Source organism: Anser brachyrhynchus, assembly GCF_964034855.1.
Source record: "Anser brachyrhynchus genome assembly, chromosome: 3".
Taxonomy (NCBI): domain Eukaryota; kingdom Metazoa; phylum Chordata; class Aves; order Anseriformes; family Anatidae; genus Anser; species Anser brachyrhynchus.
The window spans coordinates 23482900-23509222 of NC_137696.1; the positions used below are offsets into that span (position 1 = coordinate 23482900).

General features: G+C 42.3%; 2 protein-coding genes and 1 long non-coding RNA gene across 3 annotated transcripts; 2 read left to right on the top strand and 1 right to left on the bottom strand.

Annotated features, from left to right (window-relative positions):
• Positions 1-4725: 4725 nt before the first annotated feature.
• Positions 4726-8576, top strand: LOC308192248 (putative deoxyribonuclease tatdn3-A). Its single transcript, XM_080585607.1, has 2 exons — positions 4726-5720; positions 7146-8576. The coding sequence occupies exons 1-2, from the start codon at positions 5601-5603 to the stop codon at positions 7287-7289; spliced, it is 264 nt and encodes an 87-aa protein (XP_080441733.1). The 5' UTR covers positions 4726-5600; the 3' UTR covers positions 7290-8576.
• Positions 8577-11252: 2676 nt separating this feature from the next.
• Positions 11253-12051, bottom strand: LOC308192249. The gene is made up of 2 exons (XR_013948674.1): positions 11841-12051; positions 11253-11631 (listed from the first exon to the last, which is right to left on the bottom strand). It is a non-coding gene; the product is annotated as an uncharacterized lncRNA (long non-coding RNA).
• A 26-nt stretch (positions 12052-12077) lies between these two features.
• Positions 12078-25073, top strand: FLVCR1 (FLVCR choline and heme transporter 1). The gene is made up of 10 exons (XM_080585606.1): positions 12078-12823; positions 15021-15165; positions 15724-15864; positions 16169-16236; positions 16477-16580; positions 17759-17869; positions 18364-18469; positions 18681-18792; positions 19453-19520; positions 20418-25073. The coding sequence occupies exons 1-10, from the start codon at positions 12221-12223 to the stop codon at positions 20481-20483; spliced, it is 1524 nt and encodes a 507-aa protein (XP_080441732.1). The 5' UTR covers positions 12078-12220; the 3' UTR covers positions 20484-25073.
• The last annotated feature ends 1250 nt before the right edge of the window (positions 25074-26323 follow it).

Consider the following 26323-nt stretch of genomic DNA (forward strand, 5'->3'; position numbering starts at 1 on the left):
TTTTCTCTCCAAGAGCTCTGCCCCTCTGCCGAATTTTGTTGAGTGTTGACAAAACTGGTGAGGCGTGGATACGGACCAGGAGACAGCAGGATGATGCTGACTGATTTCCATGGGAGTGTGTGTGTGTGTGTGTGGCAGATGCCGTGTTTCTTGGGTGGGACTGGGCCTGCTGGCTGGGGCCGCCTTGGTCTGCTCAGCACATGGCCGCTGGCATCCCCACAAAATGGAAAGGCCCGGGATTATCTCGCAGGAAGGTCTGTCCTTGTGAAGTGCACTGCCTGGAGAGGGCAGCTTTGAAGTCCTGACCGCCGCCGGCTTGTTGCTGTAAATACACGGAGCGAGCACTTTTGTGCTTGGAGCATTTCTGGCCACACAACAAAGGGGGAGGAAGCGAACAAATGGAGCGCTGTGGGAAGAAGTTAAATGGAGCACCATGTGGGGAGCTCCAATCAAAGCATCAATGGGTGACTTCCCTTCTATTTCGGGGTCATTATCGCTGCCTGGGAAACTCAGGGTGGGAGCTCAGCTCTGTTCCACACGGGAGCTCGGTGCTGAGCGGAGGCCGTGCTCCGTGCACGTGCAGTGGGCTAACGTGGTGTAATGTACACGTGCAGATGTCAGCACCCCAAAATCATCCCCTCTGCACTCCCAGAGAGTGCAGCGGGTGCACTGCCAGTCTGTGTGTGTGTGCGTGAGCGTTTATCCAAAGAGGCTCCTAAATACCAGGAATTCACAGGAAAAAATGACTTTTTTTTTTTTTTTTTCAAGAGCAGAATTTTGGGGTGGGAAAAGAGGATCTGTCTGGGGAAACCTGGATGTACAATAACCCCTGTCACTACCAACACCTTGTTAGCCAAGCTGAAGGTTGTTTCTTGAGCTACACGTGGAGGCTGTCAAGGTACCAGGACACTTGGAGCTTCCTCTCAGAGTCCTGAGGATGCCCTCTTGGAAGGTGAGGCCTAGGTCAGCCAAATTAGTGGGACATGTAGAAGAATGGGGTCTTACTTCCTCTGCTCATCAACAGAGTTACCTGGGTTAACATCCCTCCAACAGTCTTCAAATCTATTTTTTTCATTTTCTTCTGAGTGATGAGTAATTAGATCATTCAGAAACTGCTAAGAATGCAGTAGACCAATCCCCCCTGCCCCGGACTGTTTTCATGACTAGCATTTCAAGATGCACAACAATATGGATGTGTGTGGTTTTGTTTGCCGTAATCCATCTCGCCATTCAACAGTCTTTACAAAGCATGAGAGCTGTAGCTGGTTTATTGCAGGATGTGGAATCTGTCCTCCCGCTCTTCCAGAAACACAGAGATAAGCTGGTGGCTACTGGAGAGGTAATGTGCTTTGACTTCCGTGTAATCAGAGTTTGATTTGACTGTATGCAAACTGTGTTAAAGTGCATGTAACTCATCGTAATCTCTGGCTGCTTACATTCCTATGTACATTCATCTGATAGATGTGAAATGAGTTGGACTTAAATTTCAAAACTTTATTTTCCTGGCTAAAATCTGTGCAAGAGTAAAATGAAAACTGCACAATCCTGCAAGGCAGGGTCAGGGAGTGCTATTAGGAGATGTCTGAAATGCTGGCTTTCAGCAATGAAACCTCTGTAGGGAAGCTAGAGAAGGTGCTTCAGATCCTTACTAGGAATGTTTTCGTATCTGACACCATATTTTCTTTGTTTTTATTATTCATATGTTGTTGTGTTTCCAGACAAGTTGCCTTTTAGAGGGTGCTGTTTTCTGCTCTGTTTCTCCATTGCTAAAAGCTTCTGCTGCTCTCTTAAGAAAAATTAAGCTAACGTAGACATTAAATCCGCAAAATTTGCAGATCATCACATTTTGCAGAGTCTTAACCGGTTCCGTGTGTGGGCTGGGCTGGACTTCACTCCGTGCCTCGCGTCTACGCCTCTGCAACGTGAGGAACGGCGGAGCCCTCGCCCTGCAGCTGGCTGCAGCAGAACAAGCGGGTGTCAGTCAGAAGCCTCTCACCCACGTCTCCTTCAGCCACCAGGCTTTAACTCGGCTGGCCACCTGTTTCCTTCCACCACAGCCCCACAGGCACCCTTTAAGGAATGCCAGGGATTGTTCTGAAGTTTGAGTTTATCCAAATGTTCGATGGCTTGAGATCGGAAAACAATACTTGCAAGCTCTTACATCTGGGAGGGTGGTGTCTTCGCCAGATGAGAGCTTGAAAAGTATTCCTTTCCAGCTGTGTGGTGCTGAGAGTGTGGGTGACTTCCCAGCCTTCCCCCCCAAGGAGACCTCATTTTACAGTTCTTCTTCACCTTTTTCTGCTAGTACCTGCACAGTCCTTTCAGTGATAACTGGGTTATGCTTCCCTGATAAGACTGCTCGGGATTTAGACACGTGATAGTTGTAAGGCTTCATTTTTTATCCCAAGCTACATGACACATCAGAAAGTTCCCATTGAAACAAAGGGAGAGAAAAGATAGAGGGCTGCTTTCACCCCAGGGAACTTTGCTAGTGATTTGCCTGTGCACAGCTGCAGCACAGATGTGTGCCTCCCATCTAGATATTCTTAAAAAATCCATCTTGACTCAAGTTTAGGTTTTAGCCCTTGATGTAGACATGACTTACAATGGAGGAGGGAGGATGGGAGAAAGGAACTGATCTTCTTTCTATGCAGACCTCTTGGTGCATTAACATCCATAGCTTAACTACGTTATTTTCCTGTAGACCTGAGAAACCACCAGAGTCAGATTGCTGTAAGAAAGATCTGAGCCTGTTTTAAAGCCCTTGTTCCATTATAGATAGCATTTCTTCTCTGACCAATGCCTCAGTATTTAGAAAAAACATTGTTAACAAAAAATTAATTTTAGTTTCATGACGTAAATATGGACCTCGGGAGCACCAAATTTCCCTTTTTTCATTCACAAACTGTATTACTGTCAATAAGCATGTGTGCAGTCTATACACATGGGGAAGGGTCACAGCTGTACGTATGTAGGTACCCAGAGCACTGACAGAATAAAACCAAATTAAATCTAGTCCAACACTTGCAAAAGATTCTCTTAAACTTCAGATGGATGCAAATAGGAGCACGAAGGAAATAATGTGGCCAGCAGTGATCAGTAGAAAATAGATATTTGGAGGAAATCAGAGATGAGATTTTCTGGAGCACTGCTGCTTCACTGTGCGCTGGCCGTGTAATTTGGCCATAACGCCAGCCTGAGTGATTAGGAGAGGGTGTTTCAGGACACAGTTGTCCTCAGATAGCTGACTGCCAGCAATTACATGTATACCCTTTGTACCTGGCATAATACAAAGGTGAGACTGGAAAAAAAAAGCGATCCAGCTATAACTGCCTAATCAGAACAACACCAGGAGTGAACTGATGTAAACGGGGACTTGAAACTACCTTTACACGTGTAAGGTAAAGGTAGCTTACCTCTGACGTGTCTTATGCTGCTGACAGCGTTAAAAATAGGGACCTGGAGCTGTAGAAAGGGAGACCTTCCTATGTTTGGTTTAGGAAATTGTGTGCCTGCCCTGTAGAGTTAGCCTGTGCTTGAAAACCAGGTGATGTCCTTCGACTTGTGCTTCCATTAATACCAGGACGCAGACCAAACAGTGCCCTCAGTGGTAACAGGTCCATGCCAACACCTCTGTTTGCGTTCAGTGGATGTGCACCACCACCAAAACTGACGGGACTAGAACGAAAACTAGAATGAAAAAAAAAAGGTCCATCTTGCTTTCCCACAGCTACAATGTCTGCATGCAGCAAGAGAGTGCGAAGCCTTATCCTCACTCATATGTGGCTGTCTTCCTGAGTGACCTGTCCTTGGGTGGAAAGCACAGGGGGGCTACTTAGTGTTGATCTGGTACCAAACGTAATCACAGTGTGTGAAGCTCCCCTCCATGTGGAAAGTTAGAGAAACAGAGACCAGGGAAAGCACTGTCACTTCTGGGGGAATGGCAGGAGGTGGTGAAGCAAAATAGCTACTGCCTCAGCATTATCCACTATGTTTTCTTTTTGAATTGGTTTAAAAAGCTTGATTTCATGATATATTTTTTTAAAAACTTCTTGTGGACTACTGTAAGCAGATCTGTATATTCCAAATTTTACTTTCTTAATGGGGAAAAAGTATACATCCTTTCCACTCATTTAAAAACAATTAGATTTATGCATATTTTAAAATATAAGCACTGCAGAAGACAGCAGGGCAGAGGAAAGGGGCTGTGGACCTGGAAGAGAGAAAGCTGAACAATTACGGCAAAGATTTTTCCTGTATTTGCGAGTCCCAGCATGGGCCAGGCAGGTGCTAATTGAAAAATGTGTCCATCCCCAGTCCCCTGGTGACTGACGAGAGGTTAATTCCGTGGTACTTGTTGGTGCAGCAGCGGATAGAGGCAATCTCTGGAGCGCTTTCGGCAGACTTGGCAGCCGTTGCGCCATATGGAGGACAGGGTTAACAAATTCAAGTTTTGCATTTTTTGACGGTTGTACTACTGACTGGGATCTTGGCATCATGTCCTGCTACAAGGAAACCTGATAGGCAGCGTTTGGGTTGCTCAACCCTGCCGCCTGGTCGCAGCGTCTCGAGCTTGCCCACATGTGCCGCGGGTGTTCAGTACGTACCGCTCCGCAGCTGTGCCGGGAGGGTGTCTGTCACCCTGCACGGGTACCAGCTGGCTGGTATCTTTCTTTTCCTCCGGCCATCACAAGGCATGATCAGGTTAGTCCTTGCAGAGTTCCTGGAAGCCGTTTCAGCAGGGCTATAATTGGATTGCATGAGGCTTGGCCTTTCGCCTTCCCCTCCAGCTATCTGAACCAATGCAGAAGCAAAAGCAATGCTGGTGGGGAGGGGACTGGCTGTGGGTGACCAGGGGTGACTTCCACGCCATGGAAAATGTCAGTGCTCCCCCAGGCTTGTTTTCCTTTACAGTGAAAATGAGACGCTGGGATGTTTTTGGGTGGTGGAAAAAACATGGGGCAGACACCTCATGTAGCAGCGTGGAGCTGAGCCTCCCACAAGCTGTTTGTAAATGTTTTGAAATAAGAGGCTGAACTTTTTCCATACCTTCCCAGGCAAAAACAAACATTTCGACGCTTCTTAACTGGTGGAAGATCAGTACCAAATTCACAGTGAAATGGTTCGGTATTTATAAATGAAAGAAATTTTCCCAAACATGTAAATAACTTTGGTCCTTCAGAAACGCAGCCTCTCCCAACCCAGCCCCTTGTCAGGGAGCAGTGGGAGCTTCACCTTGGCCACTTCACCCACCGAAACATTGCTGCTTCCAGCACCCAGACATTTACCTTGGGAAGAACCAAGCTAACATGAGAGCCCAACTTTGTTGTACAGCCTGTGGAGAGAAATAGGCAACCAAAACGGCTATTCTTGGGGCCTAAGTTATTTCCTCTTCATCCCCCTCCTAAGGTTTATAAAAGCCATGTGTACTGTCTGAGGTCTTAAGGGACATAAATACTCTGTTCAGCCTGTATTTTCAGTTCATCAGAAATATAGGATTATCTCCAGAGGCTTAAACAGTCTGAATACCACTCTAGCAAAGCTGGTTCTTATTTTGCATGTTGCTGTATTGATTGCTGTAGTGAGAGCGACCTTGTCACATGCTATTCTGCCTTGTTTTATTATCCTGGCTGCACCAGAGAGAGAAGTTAATTAAACAGATTCCACTGGAGAACATTTGCTTGGAGACCGATTCCCCTTGCCTTGGTCCAAACAAAGATGTGTAGTCAAAAACGTGGAGATTGATCCCTACATTAATGCTCCTTTAAAATGATTTTCCTAAGTTCTAAAGTTTATGCACTTTAAGAGCCTTATTGCCATGCAACATTTAGGTATTTTCTTTTTTTTTTTTTTTCTGGCCTGGTCTTGTTATTTAATAAAAGAAGAGCCACGAGGAGTTGAAAATATAAAGAAGTAATATGTAAGTCAACATGTTAGCTTTTGGGCTGCTGCTATTATGTGACAGCTGCTCCGCTAAAACACAGCGATGAATGCGTTCATCGACACCCTCGGGGACACTGCTGTGTGCTGAGTGACTGCTGGAGGTGCTGGGCATCCTCCTGGTACCGTGCGGAGGGGATCGCGTCTGGCTGAAGTGGATGTTGTAACCCACACAATGCGCTAGGTGCTCTGGAGCGGTCCTGCCGGAGGAGCTGCCCGCTGACTGGTGGCTGCGGCAGCGGTGGCATGGCTGATAAGGGCACTAGGCTTATCTCCCCCAATACCAAAAGGGAGGGAGTTCTCTCTGAGAGGTGCTGGGTTTGCAGCTGATCTGAAACAGTTTAAACCGTGCGAGGTGTGCTGCAAAAGAGAACTGTCTGAAGGGGTCTTTGGAGAATGTTTGCAGTGCTTTCCTAATAAAGGAGCAGAAAAAAAGTCCCTTTTGGTGTCTGTCTGGCCGAGTTCCTGTTGAAGTGATTAACCCTGCTAGAATGTATAAGGTATAATGTGCTATCACAGCCAGGGGCTTGGGCAGGCACCTTTTATTGTTATTCAGTCTAAACAAAAAAATATTCCCGCTGATTTTTAGTTAAGCGGAGGTCAGCCAGCATCTTCCCTATCAAATAGGTTTGGACCTTTCTTCCTGCTGATAACTTTTTCAGAGAGAGAAATTGGGAACTTCAAGCTGTTACTAAACGTTTGGATTTCCTCAATGGTAAAACTAGCAATGTTTCTCAAGCTTGGGTGGGCAACCTCTCTTTAAAATGCAAGCACATTTCTGTACTAGGCTCTTAATAGATCCAAATCCACATGTCCATTCCATCCAATATATGAAGGATGTGTGCACATGGACCAGGCAGGTGAGTTGCAATGAAGCAGGTAGTGAAAGAGAGCTGGAAAATTTAGGTCCTGTTACGGTGTTTTTTTCACAAATATAGCAAATTAAACTGCTCTAACTGTCAAACTATCAGAGACCTCCTAGAAGGGAAGACGATGTTTTATCCTTATTGCTTTACATGGTGGTTTCACCAGCCGATTGATTCAACATCCTACCCAAGTGGTCTGACACTTGGCATTTTTTTCTTAACAAATGTTATCATGGCTTTTCTAATCACTGCTGTCCCACAGTCCTTTGATAAGACGTGTTGATGCTATTTGATCTCTCTCACAGAAGAGCTTTGTTGATCAAAATCAAAATCAAAAAGGGAAGAAATGAACCAGAGAAGATCAGGATTATCTGCCAGTACACTGCTGCAGAGAACGGGGTATCAGTGGGAAGAGTCTGTGAAGTAACAACGAAAAATGCCTTGAAGCTTTTCCCAAAAGTTTACCAATGTTCAAAGGAATGAGTCTTTGTCAAAAATCAGAATGTTCATCAAAGACAACCCTTCTGCATTTCATGAACTTTATTATTTTTATGTGGACATGTACAGGGTTTTTTTTTTTTTTTTTTTTTTTTTTTGTTTCTCTGTGTATAAAGGATTCAGATGGAGGTTACACTTTTTGTAATATATGAAGATGCTATTAATTTCAGCAAATAAAATTCCAATAAATTTTACCTACTCTGTTTGTTCACATGTTTATTTTTTTGTACACAAAAATTACTTTGTGTATGTAACTTTTTTTTTTTTTCACTTGCTTTGCTAGGAAAATCAGGAGTAAAATTCCATTACATATATCAAATTGACAGCTGTCTACAAAAGGAAAACCAGATGGCAGCACAACAGAAGCGCCAAATGTACATTTCTGCGTCTTTTATACGGATTGAGACATCCAGAAGTGCTAATTTCTAACATTATTTACAGAAGAGTAGCCTGCTCACTTAGCATTACCCATGTTTTAAACTGTTATTTAGAACTATTCTCTGATCCTTGAGTAAGAGCATGCTTTATATACTTGTTGGTACATAAAAAAAAATGAATAAAGGTCATTGACAGACATCCCTACTATGGGCAGTCATGTTCCAAAAGAGAGACAAACACCTGGAGTTATGAACAAACTTCAGTTAAGTGCTTTGTATTGCAGATGCGCATTCACTGAGAGACATTATGGTTTAGCTCATGGGGAGAGTGGGCAAGTGTTGCTGGAATGAGGACTGCATAGAAGGAAGAGGATGTTTACATCTTCCCTGTATTCTCTAACAGCTATTAATTAAGAAATTTAAACATGTAGCTCTTTGACCACTTTATTTCAAGTCCAGCTTATTGAGGTTTGTTTAATATCTTGCTAAAATAGTTCATTTCTAGCTCAGTTGGAACTTCAGATCTTTTGTTCTGGAATCACTTTCTTAAGCTGCTGTAGTTTTGTTTTGTTTTGTTTTATTTTGTTCTGTTTTTGTTGTTGTTTGAAGGACTCATCTGAAAGAGAAGTACCCAGTGTATTTCTTTCATGGAGTTTTTCTCTGCACTGAGATCAACGTTTGCATGGAAAACTGTAACAGGGAGTTAAGTGCTTTATAAAATAACATTTAAATTTTTGACTGTAAAGACTGAAGTACACAGTTTGAAACATTAAAAAAAGAAAGAAAGAAAGAAAAAGAAAGAAAGAAAGAAAGAAAGAAAGAAAGAAAGAAAGAAAGAAAGAAAGAAAGAAAGAAAGAAAGAAAGAAAGAAAGAAAGAAAGAAAAGAAAAGAAAATCCTGAAATTTTAACTGTGTGCTTCACATACACAAAAATTCTAATTTTATTTTATAAGAAGTGTTGGTATTTTGGCACCTTTCTACAGTCACAGTCCTAGAGAACCAGCTCCTTTGTTCATTTCAAGATCCTACTCTTTGTGTCAAGTTTTACAAAGATAGTTTGACTTCTGAATTTTTAGGGGCAGAACTTAGATACTGTTTTGAGGGTTGGAATAAGAACGTAACTAGGAATTGATATCACTGCAATAATCTAGCTAGGAGTGCTGGGAAGCTAATTACACATTGAAAGCAGCACACTATAGTTGAGTTCCCTTTGTTTTGTGAAATGTCCTATCTGAAACAAAAGGCACCTTCTGAGTGATGTTTCTCCCAACGATGGCATTATCTGCAAGATGAAGTTTGGAATTAGTTATGAAAATAAATCATCCTTTCAACGGAACATATGTTACAGAGGGAACAGTAACAAATTTGGGGTTAGAGGCTAGACTGAAAAAGGATAGCAACAGTTCTAAACTAAAATTGTCTTGTAAACCTTGACATCAGTTTTCTGTTTTTAGCTTAATCAACTGTCCATGAAATGTAGAAATTCGAGGATGCACATTTTAAGCAAACTCCTGCAAGGACTATTTCTCACAGGATAACTTTCGCTCTTGTGCAACAATGTCCTTGGCCCTGCTTCTCACTTACAACTGGAAGTAAGTCTGAAGTAACGGTTGTGAAGCCTATGAAATACAGCAGTGTAAAAAGTTAGGAGACGAGTATCAAAGCTTTGTCCTGATGGTGTCAACTTGTTTTGTCTTTTCCTTTCTTATTTAGCAAGGTACTTCTGGAGATAAATGTCCCCAAAGATGAAATTGTATAGATCTTACCTCACCAAAATCAACCTGGTTTTACTTCACCAAGGTCGGTGCAGCTGTGATAGTGACAAATGTGACTTCATGTTGATCTGTTCTAAATAAACTTCTTTCTGGAAAAAGTTCACTTTACTTATGGGAGCTAGCTTTCATCCAGGTGCTCATTCTACTGCCAGGCTTAGAGTCTTCTTCTCTAGAGCTCCCTGATGAACTCTGCTGTTTTGAAGGAAACATCTTCTCTGAGAAGTAAGCCGGGCCGCGCCTCTTCTCCCTTATACCAACCATTTGCACTGCTTCCTCATGTTCAGTGCTTTTTTCACTGCTTCAGACATAATTTTAAGAAAGGTGTCTAGTTATTTCTTCTGTGCAGGATTCCCGTATAGAAAGCAAACGAAGATTTTTGTGTTGGACTGTCATGCAAAGATGATGCTGTCTGGGTGCTGTGGAAGTGAAGCCTCAGACATGTCTGTAACTGTAGAACAGGCTGAAGTTGAACCTTGCTCTGAGAATGTCACCTGGCAGTAACTCTGCCTGTTGCACAGAGCCAATGGTGTAACAACAGGAAAAGAAAGAATGACAGAAGAACAAAGCCTATTTTCCTGTGTCTTTGGGGAGTAAATTTTATCTTTGGATGGACTTCAAGGTCACCCAAAATTCAATGGAAAAAAAAAAAAAGTTAAATGAAATCCAATGTAGATCGTTGTTTACACCTTCTTTGAAAAGAACAAGAGCAGTTTAGGACTCTAATGCTATGTTTACATACCTGACTAAAGAGTCATGGTCCTTTCCCCAGCCCCGAGGCTACCTAAGAGCCTGAGTACACCCATAGTATGAAATGGTGTAGTGGTAGGGTAGCAGGGTGAAATAGCGTTCCTCCCCAAAGGGTGGCTGGATCTGAACGACCTGGGAGGACAGGGCGGCTCCCAGCCCATACTAAATACCGAACTTTGCTTGAGGAACAGTGGCTGTCCCAGGCCAACCCTGTGCCAGGGATTGCTCTGATGGTTGAGCAGCGTAGATGGCTGGGCTTCAGTGATCATGAACAGGTGCTGTTGGAAGTACTTTTATAGATGGGGTCTCAAGCAAGTTTTCAGATTATTTCTACCACTATGTAACACTGACACACTAAAGTGAAAGCAGGCTGTTCTGGTACTTTGATAACAACTGTTTCAGTTCCCACTACACTTCTTCCTCTCAAAGTCCTCAAGTTTTCAACAAGGCTATGTTGGTACAGCAAGTAACACTTAAATTCTGAAGTTGGGCAGAAGAGTTAAGAAAAATTTACCCAGCACCTGATCTGGTGCAAGAAAAGTACAAACAGATCAGGCTTTTCCTTGGAGTGAATGAAAGAGGCAAGGAGAACCTGAATCTGATATAGGTAACTGCATTGCAAAAAATAAAAAAATAAAAAAAAATAAAATAAATATTCACCTCAAGTAGTCTCTAAAAACCCACAGTGCCCGTAGTCATCACTACTGTTGCTCAGCTAAGTGCTCAGGGAAAGCAAATGTAGCCAAATTAACATTTTGAAGCATGGGTTCCTAGCTCTATTCATGCTGTAAATAAGATCAGGAACTGTGGCTTAGGTAGATCACCTGATGTTAACTAAAATACCAATTCATAATTAGTGAGGAAACTTAAGACTGGTGGCTGAGCACATCTACCACTCATACACAAATCTGATTAGGCTCTAACAAATCGATGAACAATTTGCAGTATGTTATTTGCTGAGTACATGCCAAATGATTTCCCACGTAAGCCAGTAAAATACTTCTAATGTTGTTAGCAAACTTAAACATTTCTATATTTTCATAATGCTCTTTGGAGAACAATCCATTTTTTATTGTGGTACATTGTCTACAGCAGCAGAATTATAAATCACGATGGGGCTGCCAGATACCGCTCCTACACAAACCCATACCAAGCAGGGCTTAAGGCAAGATGGCTCACTGAGGTAAGAACTGACTGCCTAAACACGCTGCATGCGTGAATCAGTTTTCTGGGTGCGTGTCAAAACAAATTTCAGCGGGCGAGTGGAAACGAGGAAAGTTTTTGCCTGAGGCTCTTGAGGTGATGAAGGACTGGGGTGGACGCATGTTCCCAAGCAAAGCACCAGTCCTGGGCACCCCATGCTGCGAGCTGGGCCTCCACTGTTGCCGTCTGCACCTTGACCCATCGGCACGTTTCTTTGCACTGCAGCTGCGAAGAGACAAACGTGTTACCTGAGGGGAACACTAGCTGTTTTTCCTGGCAGCGGTACGGTGTGGGCGCCTGTGGCACAGGCAGGGTGCAATTTCTAGTGCAATCTGTGGCATTTGGAGCCGGAGGGTATCCGGGAGCAGAGCTGGAGGTTGCCAGACGCAGGTTTATACATCTGCGTGGGATGTCTAAACCGAGAAAGCGCTTACAGGAATGAGATTACGCTGCTGCTCGCTCAGTGATGCGGCGGGGATTATTTACATCACTTCTGCCTCCGTATGCTTCTCCGCCACCTTCCCAGGCCTGGATGCACTGAGGCCCTCAGCGGGGGGGGCGCAGCGAGGAGCTTTTCTGCGGGGCTGCGGCTGCTCCCCCGGCCCGGCGGCACCTCGCCCCGCCCGGCTCCTCTCAGGCGCCCGGCGCCGCCTCCCGCTCCTCCCCTCGCCGCCGCCACCTACTGGGGCCTGGCCGCTTTCGTTTCCCCTCGCCCGGGCGGCCGGGGCGGCTTCACCGCCCGACGGAGCCCGGTGACCTTGCGGGGCCGCGGGAGCGGGCCGGGCCGGGCAAGCTGAGCGGGGAGCGGGCAGAGATGGCGGAGGGCGGCGAGGAGGAGGAGGAGGAGGAGGCGGCGGCGGCGGCGGGGGAGAAGGGGGAGATGCTGGGCGCCCCGCCGCAGCACAACGGCTTCCTCCCCGGCAAGGAGGCGGAGAACGGCGGCCCCGAAGGATGCAGGGCGGCGGGCGGCCGGGTGGAGACGCGGCTGTCGCGGCGGCGGCTGGCGGTGCTGGCCGTCTTCAGCTGCTACTCGCTGGTGAACGCCTTCCAGTGGATCCAGTACAGCATCCTCAGCAACGTCTTCGCCCACTTCTACGGCGTGTCCTTCACGCAGATAGACTGGCTCTCCATGGTCTACATGGTGGCCTACGTGCCGCTCATCCTGCCCGCCACATGGCTGCTGGACGCCCGCGGGCTGCGCCTCACCGCGCTGCTGGGCGCGGGGCTCAACGGGCTGGGCGCCTGGCTCAAGTGTGCCAGCCTGGCGCCCGGCCGCTACGCCATCACCATGGTGGCCCAGGCCGTCTGCGCCGTCGCCCAGGTCTTCATCCTCGGGCTGCCCTCGCGCGTCGCCTCCGTCTGGTTCGGCCCCTCCGAGGTCTCCACCGCCTGTGCCGTGGCCGTGCTGGGCAACCAGGTGAGGGGCGACGGCTTCCAGCCCACGAGGCGGTGGTGGCGGTGATGGTGGTGGTTGTGGTGGTGTTATAACCAATTCAGACTTCCTCGCATCTCCTGGTCCTGCTGGTTTGACAGCCCTGGACCAGGCACATGTGGAGGTGAGGTGCGGGTCCTCCTCTCCTAGCCTCGTCCTCTGGCTCTCCTGTCCTGTGGTGAGAGGATGGGAGAATCCCCACCAAGGTCACCGGTGCGGGCTGAGGTCTTGGGAAGGGTTTGTTCAGGTAACAGAGGTCATGTTTTCCACCTCCTGAGTCCAATGATTTATGTTTGTGCACTTTGGATTATTACGGTGGTAGTATTAGTGGTAATACTTGCAGTTAGGGTTGCTTGGTATCACTTAGGGTTGCTTGATATCACATACCTGTTTACACTTTTTCCTAATGCTTTTCCAAAGCAATTAATCTTGTGCTGAAGCCTGCCAGTCAACAAGTCAACTGTCCATTTTGGACTGAAGACCTGTAACATTGTTTTAGCAGTCCAGGAAATCTTCCTTACCAGAATCAGCTTAAAGGTTTTGTTGGCAGCTCCATCTCTGCAATTCCTGGCAGCTGCAAGGAGTTATGTTAGCTGAGGCTCCCCCAGATAATGGTGAAACTGGGAGTCTGAAACTGGTGCTTTACTCTGATGCTGAGATGTGGGGGTTCAAGTGGCAAAGGAAGGGATCGGGAAGGAGCACAGGGGTTGTTCAGAATCACATCCATTATCTCTTGAGGTGCTGATTGTTTGCAGCCAAAACAAATCACTGGGAATGCAGCTGTTTACTTGTCAAGGGTTGTTACCAGTATCAGGTTTTCAAAAAGTATTCAGCTTCTCAGGTTGTACACACCAGACTCATTGCCACTCTAAAAGGCTGGACTCTTAAAGGCTGGACTAGATGATCTTAGAGCTCTCTTCCAACCTGAACGACTCTATGATTCTTGATCCTTCTGACTGTAATCTCTGTACTGCAGTTTTCTATATGTAAAAGGTGGAAAATGGTGTCACTGGACTCTATTGGAACATTGTGTGTGCTATATTGGGTCACACAGATGCGGGGGCACCCATATGTCTTAAGAAAAAGTGTGATAGCTTACTTACTTCCTGCTTGTTAGTTTCGTGTACTAAAGGGTGATCATAACAAGAAATGAATTCTTCAGATGAGCAATGGATACTAGGTAAATCTGATGGTCAGTTAAAAAAAGCAAGAAAAGTCTTGCAGGGTGTATGCACAAAGGCTGCTTTGTACGCTTACAGGCACACCTCTGAGTGCTTTCTGAGTTGAATTTACTGCTCTAACAGTCCTTCACTTTTTTATTTTAACCTGAAATGGATGCAAGTTTTTTAGTCTAAAAAAATTGTTCCAGCACTTAAAAATGCAACTTAGTTTTGGAGGAGTAGCAGAGACAAATTGGAGAGTAATTTCAGACTGTTGTTTCTTGATGTTTTCAAATGCTTTATACATGTACACAAAATGTAAGTCCTTATTTTGTGTGTCTCTTTAATATAAAATCATTGCTACATTGGAATGGACTCCAAATGCAAACTCAGTGCTACTTTATTTTGTAATTCTTCTTTCTTTCCTTAGCAATAACTGCAGATTTAGATCTCTTTTTATATTTATTAATGAGGTTACACCATTTCCCTTGTTCTTCTCTATCAGTCCACCAGAAAGTCATGTTGGTCTTTATTTCTGTAGTGGCAGGACTGTGATACGAAATGCAGAATATTGATCAAGAAAAAGAGAAAAGCATTTCCAAAGAAGCAGCTGGAATCTTCTGTCTCATCCCTACTCCTTCAGTTACAGGATGACCGACACAAATTTATGTGCATGCATGCCATTTTGTTGTAAAATATTATTCTGGAAGGAAAACAAACAATCAGAAAAACCTTCCTTAATGCTTAGTTGTTAAATGGGCTATATTCTAAGTGTAGCATTGTATTTTAGTTTAGAAATGAAAAGGTAAAAAAAATCCTGAGTTATTGGAAAAACTGTCTGTGAAATATCATTAACAGTAAATGACGTTGAAGTATTATGCTAAAGGAACATTTTTCCTTTGTAGATTTTATTAATGCTTATGATGATACAAATTCTGAATTTCACCTGGTAAGGATTTTGCTTCTGTTCATTTTTATGCTTGCAGGAAATTTATTGTTTGCTTTCTTTTCTTGCTTTACAGCTTGGCACTGCAATTGGCTTTTTGGTGCCACCTGTTTTGGTTCCAAATACACCGAATGATATTGATCTAATGGCACATAATATAAGCATCATGTTCTATGGAACAGCGATAGTATCCACACTTTTGTTCTTCTTAACAGGAGTTGGTAAGTGTTCTTTCCTTACAGTTTAAGCGCTGTGGCCGTAGGGAGTGTTTACACCATCATACTTCAAGCATCTAACTTGTCTCAGAGCAGCTGAGGTTTTCTCAGGTTTACTTGTATTCACTTGTCTCTTAACCCTGGACACAGCAGATTAATTGTTTACTGTGTGTCATGCTTCATGTGGAGCAACCTCTCTCAGGATATGCAGGTTGTTTTTTGTGGCTACCAGCCACAAGGACGCTGTGATATAGCGCAAATTCTTTTTGTTATTCTGACAATTCAGATACAAAGGTCTAGACACGTTGCAGATGCAGTCTATCTCTGACCACACATTGGTAGCAATTGCATGTGAACAAATAATTGGCACGTCTGTTGTGGCTGTGACTTGTTTCTTGCATGAGGAAAATCTATAAAAAAATACATATACATAATGTTTTATGGGAGTGTTAAAGAACACAAATTAATCTTGTGAAATTCATTGATATAGGAACAGTTCACACTTAAAAAAAATAACGAATTACTCTGGTAAGGACAGATCAAAATCTTATTCTTTTTCCCCAGTGTTTGAAGAAAAGCCTAAATATCCTCCTAGTCATTCTCAAGCACTTCTGCAAGCTATGCCTCCTGAGGATTATTCCTACAAGCAGTCGATTATTAACTTAGTCAAAAATATTCCATTTGTACTCTTGCTGATCAGCTACGGTAAGTGGTGATGTCTGGCTGTTGTCTGGCAGAGCAGTTCCGATGTGCCGAAAGCACACTGAGTTTTAATTGACGTGTTTTCTGTGTGTGCGTGTCAAATGTTCACCTATTCAGCAGCCTGCACTGGAAAGTCCAGCAGTATTTAAAATAGCAGTTATAGATCTGCAGGAGAGATCTCAACTGGTAGATAAAAGGTGTTTTTTCCTCTGACTTAAGTCTTGAATATCAGAAGATTAACTGTTGGTGGTAGCAGATCTTCATGACTAAACGTGGAATGACCAACACTCTTCTTTTACTATTGCAGGTATTATGACTGGAGCATTTTATTCTGTCTCCACATTATTAAACCAGATGATAGTAACTTATTATGAGGTAAGCTTTTTTTTTTTTTTTTTTAAACTTCACATTTGCTGAGGTGATGTTTTTTATTACTTAGGTGCTATGTGCGCTCAGACATTTGGTTTCCTTTATCCCCCCCGTACGGTTTCTTGCATCATACAGCTATGGGAGTCATAGGAATGTTTGTTTGCACTTATGACCGCCAAGAGGTCTGAACTTGACTCTGAGTGGAAGCAAGTTATTAATGAGCACCATATAAATATTTGTTGAAAGGGAGAAGAAGTGAACGCTGGGAGAATTGGCTTGACACTGGTGGTGGCAGGAATGGTGGGTTCGATTATTTGTGGTTTGTGGCTGGATTACACTAAAACATACAAGTAAGTGTGGGTAGGCATGTATGGGGCTAGGGGTAGGAGACGGTGCAATCGCATTAGAAAAGTACTGCAAGGGTGGAGGTGAACTAATGATAAAATGCAGCACATCCCTGATCTTACAGCAGCCTTGATAGAGACAAGTTTCTAAGGCTACAGCAAAAGCTTGAGACTCTCCTGCTGATTCTTGGCCAAAAGAAATGAGATAGGGTGTGCTCTGGACAATGCAAAGACGTGAAGGGGGTTCCAACCTACTCCTGTCTCTGCAAGGACTGTAATGCTGGCAAGGAAATCGTTGTGTGTCCTACATACAGTGGTCAGGTGGCCCAGGAGGCTCCTTCTCCAGGAAAAGCACAAAGGCTTACTCTGCCTTATTTTGTAAAATTGATAGTTGATGGATTCTCAGTTCTTGTAGTACTCCTGGGCCTGTTAAGAAGCACAACATTTGCTTTAATTCAGGGGGTAACCATGCAGCAGAACTCTGTTCTGGGGTAAGAACTCCTGGGTCCATCACCCACGGTGTGATATGCCCCCCAGGAGTGGGCAGGGCCCTGGAGCACTGCTTGCAACGAAGAAGTTCTCCCTTGGTGACTCTTAGTACATTACGTGCAAGAACTCTAGAAGCCTAATGGATGTTACTGCTGTAGATTGGCTTTGTTTCTGCATGTCTTTTGGCTTATAAATAAGTGATATGTGCTTTAATATTTTGGATGACGTCCCTTATACCAGATTTAAAATAAATAAAACATTTTAGTGAGATTTGTTTGACTTGCCTCTTAGACTGATTTTTATCACTAATAGTGTTCAATTTGGCTGCTGCTGTTTTGATCTTTTTATAATGGACCGTGCTGCAGAATGGCCAAGAGGTACAGCATAGTGGAGAACTAAAATGGTCTTGAGGTAATGGTTTCTGGTGTGATCGTTCATTCTTTAAGAGTGAGTAATTCTCTTAGCCTTGAGCGAAGCAGCCATATAACTAAGGCAATAAGCAGTTGGGGAAGGGTTATATTCTCACTGAAATGCATGATGTGTTTGAGACAGAATCACATGAAGCAAATTTAATTACTGTAGAATGTCAGTTAGCAAGAGAGTAAGAAACAGTTATATTACTTTTCCGTACTTCGGCAACGTGCCAAATGACCTTATGTTAACAATGTTATTTTGTTGTTGTTGTTGGGTTGCAGGCAAACCACTCTGATCGTTTACATCCTCTCTTTCATTGGGTTGGTGGTATTTACGTTCACTCTGGACCTTGGACATCTCATAGTAGTGTTTGTGACTGGAGGGGTACTTGGGTGAGTAATTAAAGGGGTCTAGAAGACTTACTGCAGTTCTGTTCAGAAACAGTATTTCCATGGCAGCTTCTAACAGCCGTTCCAGTGTCTGGCCACACTCTGTTGATGGTCTTTTTTTTATAATCTAGCATGGATGTTAAGGCTAATCAAGCTCTGATGTTCAGGTATGCCTTTCACGTGAAAGTAATTGATTTCAATTACAGAGTTGTTTGTGGACTGGTCAGAGAAGGTTGTTTTGTGTATATGGAGTGGAATGCAGGTTGTTATGGGGAACGGCACAAATATAAACATCTTAAATATCTTTTGTCCTGAAAAGAGGGATATATGGCTAAAATTGTTGGATGAGGCAGGCAAAGCAAGTGTTGAATCATAATAGGTATTGAAAGCAGAATTCAGAGTACCAACTAATTCAGAGTACCAAGTGTTTATCTAATTTTCATAGCCATAGTCATAGATGAAGGCCAAACCCATCATCCTCTTGTTTTCTTCAACAGGTTCTTCATGACTGGCTATCTCCCACTTGGGTTTGAATTTGCTGTGGAAATTACGTACCCAGAGTCTGAAGGCACTTCGTCAGGTCTACTTAATGCTTCAGCACAGGTTATATCACTATTTCTTCAAGTGAAGTAATGTTCAGGAAAGCTGCTCTGCTATAATCTAATAAGTCTTTCTTAAATTTGGCTGCTAAAGTCTCCATTGTGCTGCTGTAGTTGTCTTTTCTTACTTGTTTTTGTAAGGTGTCTGAAGCTTTGCAAGGTAAACTGATGACTCTTTTCTACATGGTGCTGATGAAGCGACTTTTTCTTTGTAGATATTTGGAATTGTCTTTACACTTGTTCAAGGGAAGCTTACAACAGACTACAGTCCTCGTGCAGGAAACCTCTTTCTTTGTGCTTGGCTGTTCGTGGGCATTATCTTAACAGGTAATTAATCGGAAATGTAAGTGATGATTTATCTTTAATGCAAAAATGTGTGTTTTTTTGAGATCTCAGACACCTAAGATTTAAATATTTGACTTCCTGTCTGGATGGAGGACAGAAGTTGCTAATAAATGCAGGGTTTTTGGTTTTGTTTTGTTTTTTAAATACTTGCTCTGTACACACCTTTTAAGGATGATGTTGCTAATAACTAGAAAAATCCACCACCCATTTCTTGAGTCATGTCCTGAATTTGAGGCAGATATTTGTCTTCTGAGTAGGATAGCGAACATAATAAACACATAAATGGAGACAGTTTGCAGTTTTTCAAATATAAGAAATTGCTGATTTATTACTAAATTGTAGCAGTGATTTATACATGGCAGTACCTAGAAGTATGCTGGAAGTGCAAAAAAAAAAATCAGCCTTTGTTTTAAGTACTCATGGTTTAAAAGCTTTTATTGTCATTTTCTGCATGTGATTTGTGAGGAGCAAGTTCAGATTGTCACTGAGTTCAAACTGCCAAAGAGTGAATTCAGATACTTTGAGTATGCGCTGAAAGCAGCTGCTGTGTGCTTGCACTGTACAAACCTTTCTCTTGAAGTGCGTGTCACTACAAAGCTGGAAATCAACTTTCTCTCTTCTCTCTCTTCCCCCTGACCCCAGCCTTAATAAAATCAGATTTGCGAAGGCACAATGTGAATTCAGGGATTATGAATATGGACGTTAAACCTGTAAGTAGTGACTCTTTTACCTTGGTTATGTTACTGTACTTGAATGATTGACTTCTATTGGCATAATAATATTAACAGCAAAAGAGTAATTGACAAAAACTTACTACGTGACTGTTTCCACGCTATTCTGGAGTGACAGTGCCATGTGGGAGCCTGCTCTCAGATATGTTTCTCTCATAGCTCCCATGAACAACCTAGCTCCCATGAACAAACAAACAAAAAAGAAACTTTCTGCTCTCAGACTTCCCTGAATTTTAAGTAGCTAGTATTCATCCTTTGATTTTATTTCTTGAGTCTAGTTTTGCAGAAGGCTTGGGGGTCAGTTCATGTTTATTGTAGGCAGTGGTCCGTGACTGTTCTATTTTCCCTTATTACCTTGTTAATCAGCTAGGGTGTCACACAAATTCATTAATACTAACCACAATAAAACAAAAGCATGGAGACCTCATCCCAGTATTACTGTAAACAGTTGAGAGTTGCCTGTGTTAATAAAGGTACAATGTCTGCCTGTGTAAATAAAGGTAAAATAATACACTTCTTCCAAACCATAGTCATGAAGATTCTCATGTATTTAAGTGTAATGAAAACAAAACAAAACAAAACAAAAAAAAACACAAAAAAAACAAGCAACCCGGGAAGTTAATCTCCATGTGATAAATATCTATAGCCAATAAACATATATTTTAGTTATTTTAAAACTCAATTCTATTTTTTGTTTGCTTCTTTTAAAAATTGTAAAGAGAAGGGAAAACAGGGATTTCTATAAATGTGTGATTCAGCTAATTAACTACATACACTACTGTTGGTTAACATAATAATGACCCAAGAGTACTGAGACTGAAAATAGCTTCTGCTGGATAACAGCTTAATTCCTGATTTTATTTTTTCTTCCCCCAGGTACCAGTTGACAGTCCTGTAGAACATGAAAATTGTACTGCTTTAAAAATCCAATCAGATTTATAAATCTGAAAGAAGATGACTTAGAAACACACAAGTTTGGTTGAATACCGAACAATATTAAATAGTGTAATCACTTATATGGACTTATATGGATAGTAAAATGTATTTGGTGATGAATTCAGTGATGATTGTGTGGTGGAAACTGAAAGTGGTCAGTTCATTTCAACCAAGATGCAAGCAACCCAACTTTGTATGGAATATTTATTTTAACGGTTTTCAAGTTTTGCAGTTTCACTGGTAAAGAACTGTCTGAATGCTCTCCACTCTAGGAAGAAATGTACATCCATGATGCACACTGAAAAGATGTGGAATCCTAAAGTATGGTCATGATCAGAAGTAATTTTGATTTCAAGGGGGAGAGGGAGGAAAGTTAATTTCTTCTTCAGTCCTTCCTAGTGCATTTGGAAAGTCAGAGTACGTATAGCTGCATGACTGAGTGTATTCATATTCTTTTTTATTTTTTTAATTTTTATTTTTTTTAAATGTCTCTGAAGTAAGCCAATAGTCCCTTCTGGGAAACTGTCTATAGCACAAAACTGAAAACAAAAGATGACTGCAAATGTGAGTTTTGAGTTTCTTTTGCCTTGAAATTTCTTGATGGATACCAGAAGGCAGGTGAGGGAAAAACAAACAAACAAAAAAACCAAACCCACAACATATTTCTTATTTAATACGATAAAAAGGAGAAAGACCATAGATATCTCTACTGCGAAGTATTTATAGGCAACGGAATACTACTGCATGGGTTTCTTCCTGAGCATTTCGAGTGCTTTCTCAGTTAAAGTGAGAGGAATATGTGTTTACAAAGAGGTGGTGCCTTTACTCTGTAAAGAAGATACTTGCCTCATCTTGAGTTGAACTAGTGCTGCTGAAGAAATTCCATTTTGCATGTTAAACTTCCTGAATATTTGTGGAGTATCAGAAAATGTGTTGTATGTTTTTTTTCCCATTTCTTTCTTTGTGTTATGAATTGTATCATTTATCTCCTGCGATTTTTTTTATGCTTATTGTATAACTTTGTGTGTTCATAAAAAATGAGACATGATTTACTGTTAAAAGCTGTAAGGATGGCTGAAAGGAAAATAATGATGTTTTTCTCTGTCTGAGATATTTGCTGTTTAAGTCATGCATCTTAGATACGAAAGGAACAGACTTCTTTGCCATTCGCTTTGTGTTATTACACTTACCTGAATTTGGGATGTGGATTTCTCACTGCAGTGCTTCTGAAAATATTGTCCTTTCCCTTGTGCTCTATAAACCCAACTACGGAATTGCTAGCACTACGGTAATGCCAAGGCTCTGCTGTTACTGAAAGTCAAACCAGAGTTAGCAGCATTTAGGCTTTGGCAGCCTTTAAGTTGAGCCTGCAGTTTCAGCACCATCAATGATGTAGCCGCTGAGTTCCCACAGATGTAGTGCCATCCAGAAGGTGGAATCCTGCCTGAAGTTTTCCATGGATTAATAGTTAGGTATGGGGAACTGTTTAACTCCCAAGATCGATTTTCAATGTGATGAGTATAATTAAATGTTGTTTTTTTTTTTTTAATAGATTTAGAGAATCTTTATATTAAAAGGAACCTGTAAATGCATCTTTCTAAACTTGGCCTCTAAACTTTGTTCTTAATTTGGCATTTTGTATGATAAATGCTTCAGACATGAGAAGACTGAATGGCAGTGTATGCATCAGAAAAAGACAGGTATGTTTGGAACACTTGTCTTTCGAAAAAGGGTCCATGCCTCTTTGTGGGGTCCAGTGCTAGAGAGAAGATAGGCACGCCTTGCTGCTTCTGGGCAGGCGAGAAGAGTCCTCTGGTGAGGTAGCTGAATAGGGGAAAAGTAGATATTCAAATGGCAGGCAAAATCATAGGAGGGGAGGCAGAGATATTTTTTTTTAATGTCAGTTCTTTATGTTAAATGACTTGCTCTGATACAAGCTGCCCCAGACAGGGATATACGCACATTCAGACTGAGAGAGCAAAGTGAAAGTCCCTGCCTTTTGATATCCGTGGGTGGCTTTTGCCTTTGGAGAAGTGATTATACTATGATATACATAAAACTATTCCGCAAGATACAGATTCAGTAAATATCGCCTGTGTTCATTGCCTGTGGTTTCTATGTACTTCTGCTGTTGCAAAACTTTAGCGAAACCTTCTCTCTGCAGGTTTGGGGAAGTGCTTTCAACTGCCCAGTAGAAAGTCTTTAGCAGTCTCCAGAATGCTTTCTGTGTCTGGTACACAGTGTTCAAATTCCAGGATTGAGCTCTTATTTTTTTAAATTTATTTTTAAAATTCCTTTCCTCACGAGTTTCCAGTAGCTTCCAGTTTCTTTAGTTCTGTTTAGTTGATTTAGTTGAAAAATATTCCAGCCCTACTGCCTCCTCGTGTTTTTTATCTTCTGCCAAATTACTTGGCTACCCCCTGAAAATGTCCAAACAAGCATTTTGGCATGCTGGAAAGCCTGCTGGGTCCCTAAAAAGAAAATACTTCTAATAATGAAGGCTTAATTACATCCTGGATTTAATACTCCTCAAAAGGAACTTGAAAGTTGGAAACTTGTGAGCGTATATTTATCTGAAAGTTATTTCTGGGCAAGGATTAAGTATATAAATAAAAGGCTCAGGAGCAAAATGAAAAACAAATAAATCAATATTTTACGCAATAATCTTGTCATCTGTTTATCAAGAAACTGAGGCTCTAGCTCGTGGCAGAAGCAGGTTTGTGGTTGTCGGGGCTTTAGTTTTTGTGCTTTTATTTCTTGTTTTTAAATAATATCCACTAAATCCAATGTCGGGCAGGAAATGGGGTTTCTGACTCTATGAGCCTTGGGATTCTGGCTCAACCCTGCCCTAGCTGAAGCGAAAGATTAAAGAAGTAATCAGTTAATGAATGGACTTATGTGTGTCAAGAGGATGGAACTGGAAACCAAGTGAGGAGAGACCTCCCAATCCCATGTATTAACTTTTGCTTTTAAGTATTCTTTTCTTGTGGGTGCTTCAAGGGAACTCTGGAGGATGTAAGAGACTCCATGTAATTTTGAGCATAAACAAGAGATCCGCTCCTGAATTACCGGAGGCCCACCAGTGAACGTACCTTCAGCTACGAGATTCAGAGATCAGCCGTTGGAATCGCTGCAAGAGGAATTATGCACTTCGCTCATAAGAGACAAGTGGCAGCATATTTATTGATCAAAGTAGCACTTTGGCAGGGCTTAGTTGTGAATAAGATAATGATTTAACAAAGCTCAAATGGTAAAACATGACGTTAACAAGATTTGTGGTGGCAAGGTCGTGATGATTATTACTGCACTGAGGACGAGGTCAGACTAAAAGCATCAGGGAGAGCCTCACGTTGAGTCACGAGGCTCAGAGTGGAGTCTCTTTTGCCATCCAAACTCCAAGGAGTCTAGATGTGGCCGGCTCCTATCCTGATTCTAGATTTAAGAGTTTATACCTAAAGGATTATGCGCACAATCAATTCTTTATGTCACCTAGGTAAGGTTACAAAGTTTCAGCCTGCTTAGCAAGTTACTTGCAAAGTTTCAACAAGCTAGCTATTAGTCACTTACTGAGTACCTGTCACAGGTGAGGAATCTCTTGACCTGGAGGAGTCACCTTGAGGGGTGTCCCTGCTCGGGGGGAAGCTCCTGGCACGCAGCCTGCTGCAGTACAGGAGGGCTCCATGGGCTCTGGGCTGTCCCCTCTTTATGGGATGAGGTGATGACTACTAGTCATATTTGCATGCCAGCCATATTTGGTTGGTACATGCCTGTTAGTCCTTGGGTCTGTCCCTCCACCTTGGGCCTGGTTTGTCACTGTCACGGTTCATCACGGTCGCCACTGATGGTTATCGCCTGAGCTGGGTTACAGGTGCACGAATATTTTATTTTGTAGGTGAATGCTTGTCCTTAATAACATCTCTTCCTGTTGCTAAATGCCCATGTTTAAGAAAGAAGAATGAGAGAGGTGGGAAGAATACATACGAATCATGTCAGGTTAACAGGGCTTTCCTAACTTCATCTGCTTGGCCACCTTGTTTCTTCAGGACAGTCTTGTCTCAGAAGCTGTCACTGGAGAGTGTAATTACAGCTACCAGCCTATGTTCCACAATGAAAAACGCTTTTTGAAAGATCTTTGGGCTATCTTGTGCATCTATGACCAAGTGGAATTGGGTTAAGCTACGAGTATTTACTACTCTCATTTTCTATTTCCTGAACTCATGACTTTTCCTGTGTGAATGGGAATGTGTGACCTTTTTGGTTGCTGTCTTGCTGTACTTTTATGTGCCACCTTCTGAAGTGTCAGAGACTACCAGTGATTCATAGATCACGAGCTAACTTGTTGTGTCTCACGTGATTTCCCCCACCACCATGCAGCCTGAAGTCTGTGAAGAGAGGGAGATGAAGTTAATGCATGAAAAGGAATGAAGTAAGCAAAAATATGCCTTTCTTTGTAAGACCCATGTTATTTACTGCTCGTGTCTTTGTTCTCCTCATGAAGATAGCAAAGATTTTTGCTGTATTTTTTTTCTGTTGTTGTTACTGTCCAGTTCTATGTTTCAAAAGATAATAAAAAAATCCCTTTGAATATTCTCTGAATGCAGTATTGTACATATGTATTTACGTGGGTGGAATCATTCACTATATAACCATTATATGTTACTAATAAAGCGTGTAGCATGCAACTCTGTTGGAGCCAGAATTACCATTTTTGACAGCTACTGATGCACCTGATGGTCTAAAACTGGTTGTTTTCCATGCAAAAGCTGTCATTTAATTTAGGAAACTTTACATGTGAATTATATAGTGTGCCATTAATAAACATGCATGCATACTTATGCAGACTGCATGTATATAGGGTACATAAATATCATAAACATGGCTTCTGGCTTACAGAGAACTTTTGTCAGTAGATGGAATATTTTAATTATTTTGTCCTCAGATGTTTAGTATTGATTCCCAGGACATGATCTGTGAGCCAAGCAAGTTTGAGGAACCAGCTTCAAAGAAAGTAGAGTCACTGTAAGAAAATAATTATATTTTATTTTATATTTTTTTACCTCTCTTCTCCGCAAAGCTCTGAGTGATTGTTATATAAGAGATTCTTCCTAGAGGAGGCTGCGGGTGGTGCAGAGCAGAGGATGCACCAGCCTTTTGTGGTAAAACAGTGCTAGCATCTAGTCACATTTGGTCAGGACTATAAGGTCGCACTGCTCTTGCAGTATCTCTGTGAAAGCTGTAGGCTATATCCCCACTTAGCACTGCATTTTAAACATTTCCCCAGCTAGAGAGGAACTTATCAAATTATCATTGCCTGAAAGATTGTTGTTGGGCAGACACTCAGTCTTTCTTGGGATAAAACACCAGGAAGCTCATCAGGTAAGTGGGAGATATGAAGTCATCCTGACGATGAATCAAACCCATTCTTGAGGGAAAATCTATGTTTTTTTAATTATTATTTCTATAGCTGGGGGGAGGCCCTATGTATCCCAAACTAACAAGTGTTATCCCTTCCAGAAAGTGATGCAATTTGTGCACAGACAAAATGCGCAGGTGCTGAATGCTTCATTTCCTATGCTGAAAAGGTTTCTTGGAAGCTTGTTGGATTTCCTCCCTGCTGCCTTTGACAATGAGTTCACCTCATCTGACCCTCTTCTGAATCAATATTCACATCTTTGCTTAAACAACATCTTTCAGAAGTCAAAACAATAATATCCTGGCCTTTGTATAAAGTACTTCAGCAGTTATATCTCAGTAAAAAAAAGGGTAAAATACTGGCAACGTTCAGACATAGTTACTGATTTGTGAGGCTGCCTGTGGAATATCAGGTATTGTCAGTACTCTAGGAT

Excerpts from the sequence above, each read along its gene's own strand:
- LOC308192248 (XM_080585607.1), top strand. The coding sequence starts at position 5,601 with ATGCTATTCTGCCTTGTTTTATTATCCTGGCTGCACCAGAGAGAGAAG. Across the intron at positions 5,721-7,145 it reads GCCTTGGTCCAAACAAAGAT|GGAAGAAATGAACCAGAGAA; the intron begins GTGTAGTCAAAA and ends AAAATCAAAAAG.
- FLVCR1 (XM_080585606.1), top strand. The coding sequence starts at position 12,221 with ATGGCGGAGGGCGGCGAGGAGGAGGAGGAGGAGGAGGCGGCGGCGGCG. Across the intron at positions 15,865-16,168 it reads ACTCTTGCTGATCAGCTACG|GTATTATGACTGGAGCATTT; the intron begins GTAAGTGGTGAT and ends TTACTATTGCAG. Across the intron at positions 16,237-16,476 it reads TGATAGTAACTTATTATGAG|GGAGAAGAAGTGAACGCTGG; the intron begins GTAAGCTTTTTT and ends ATTTGTTGAAAG.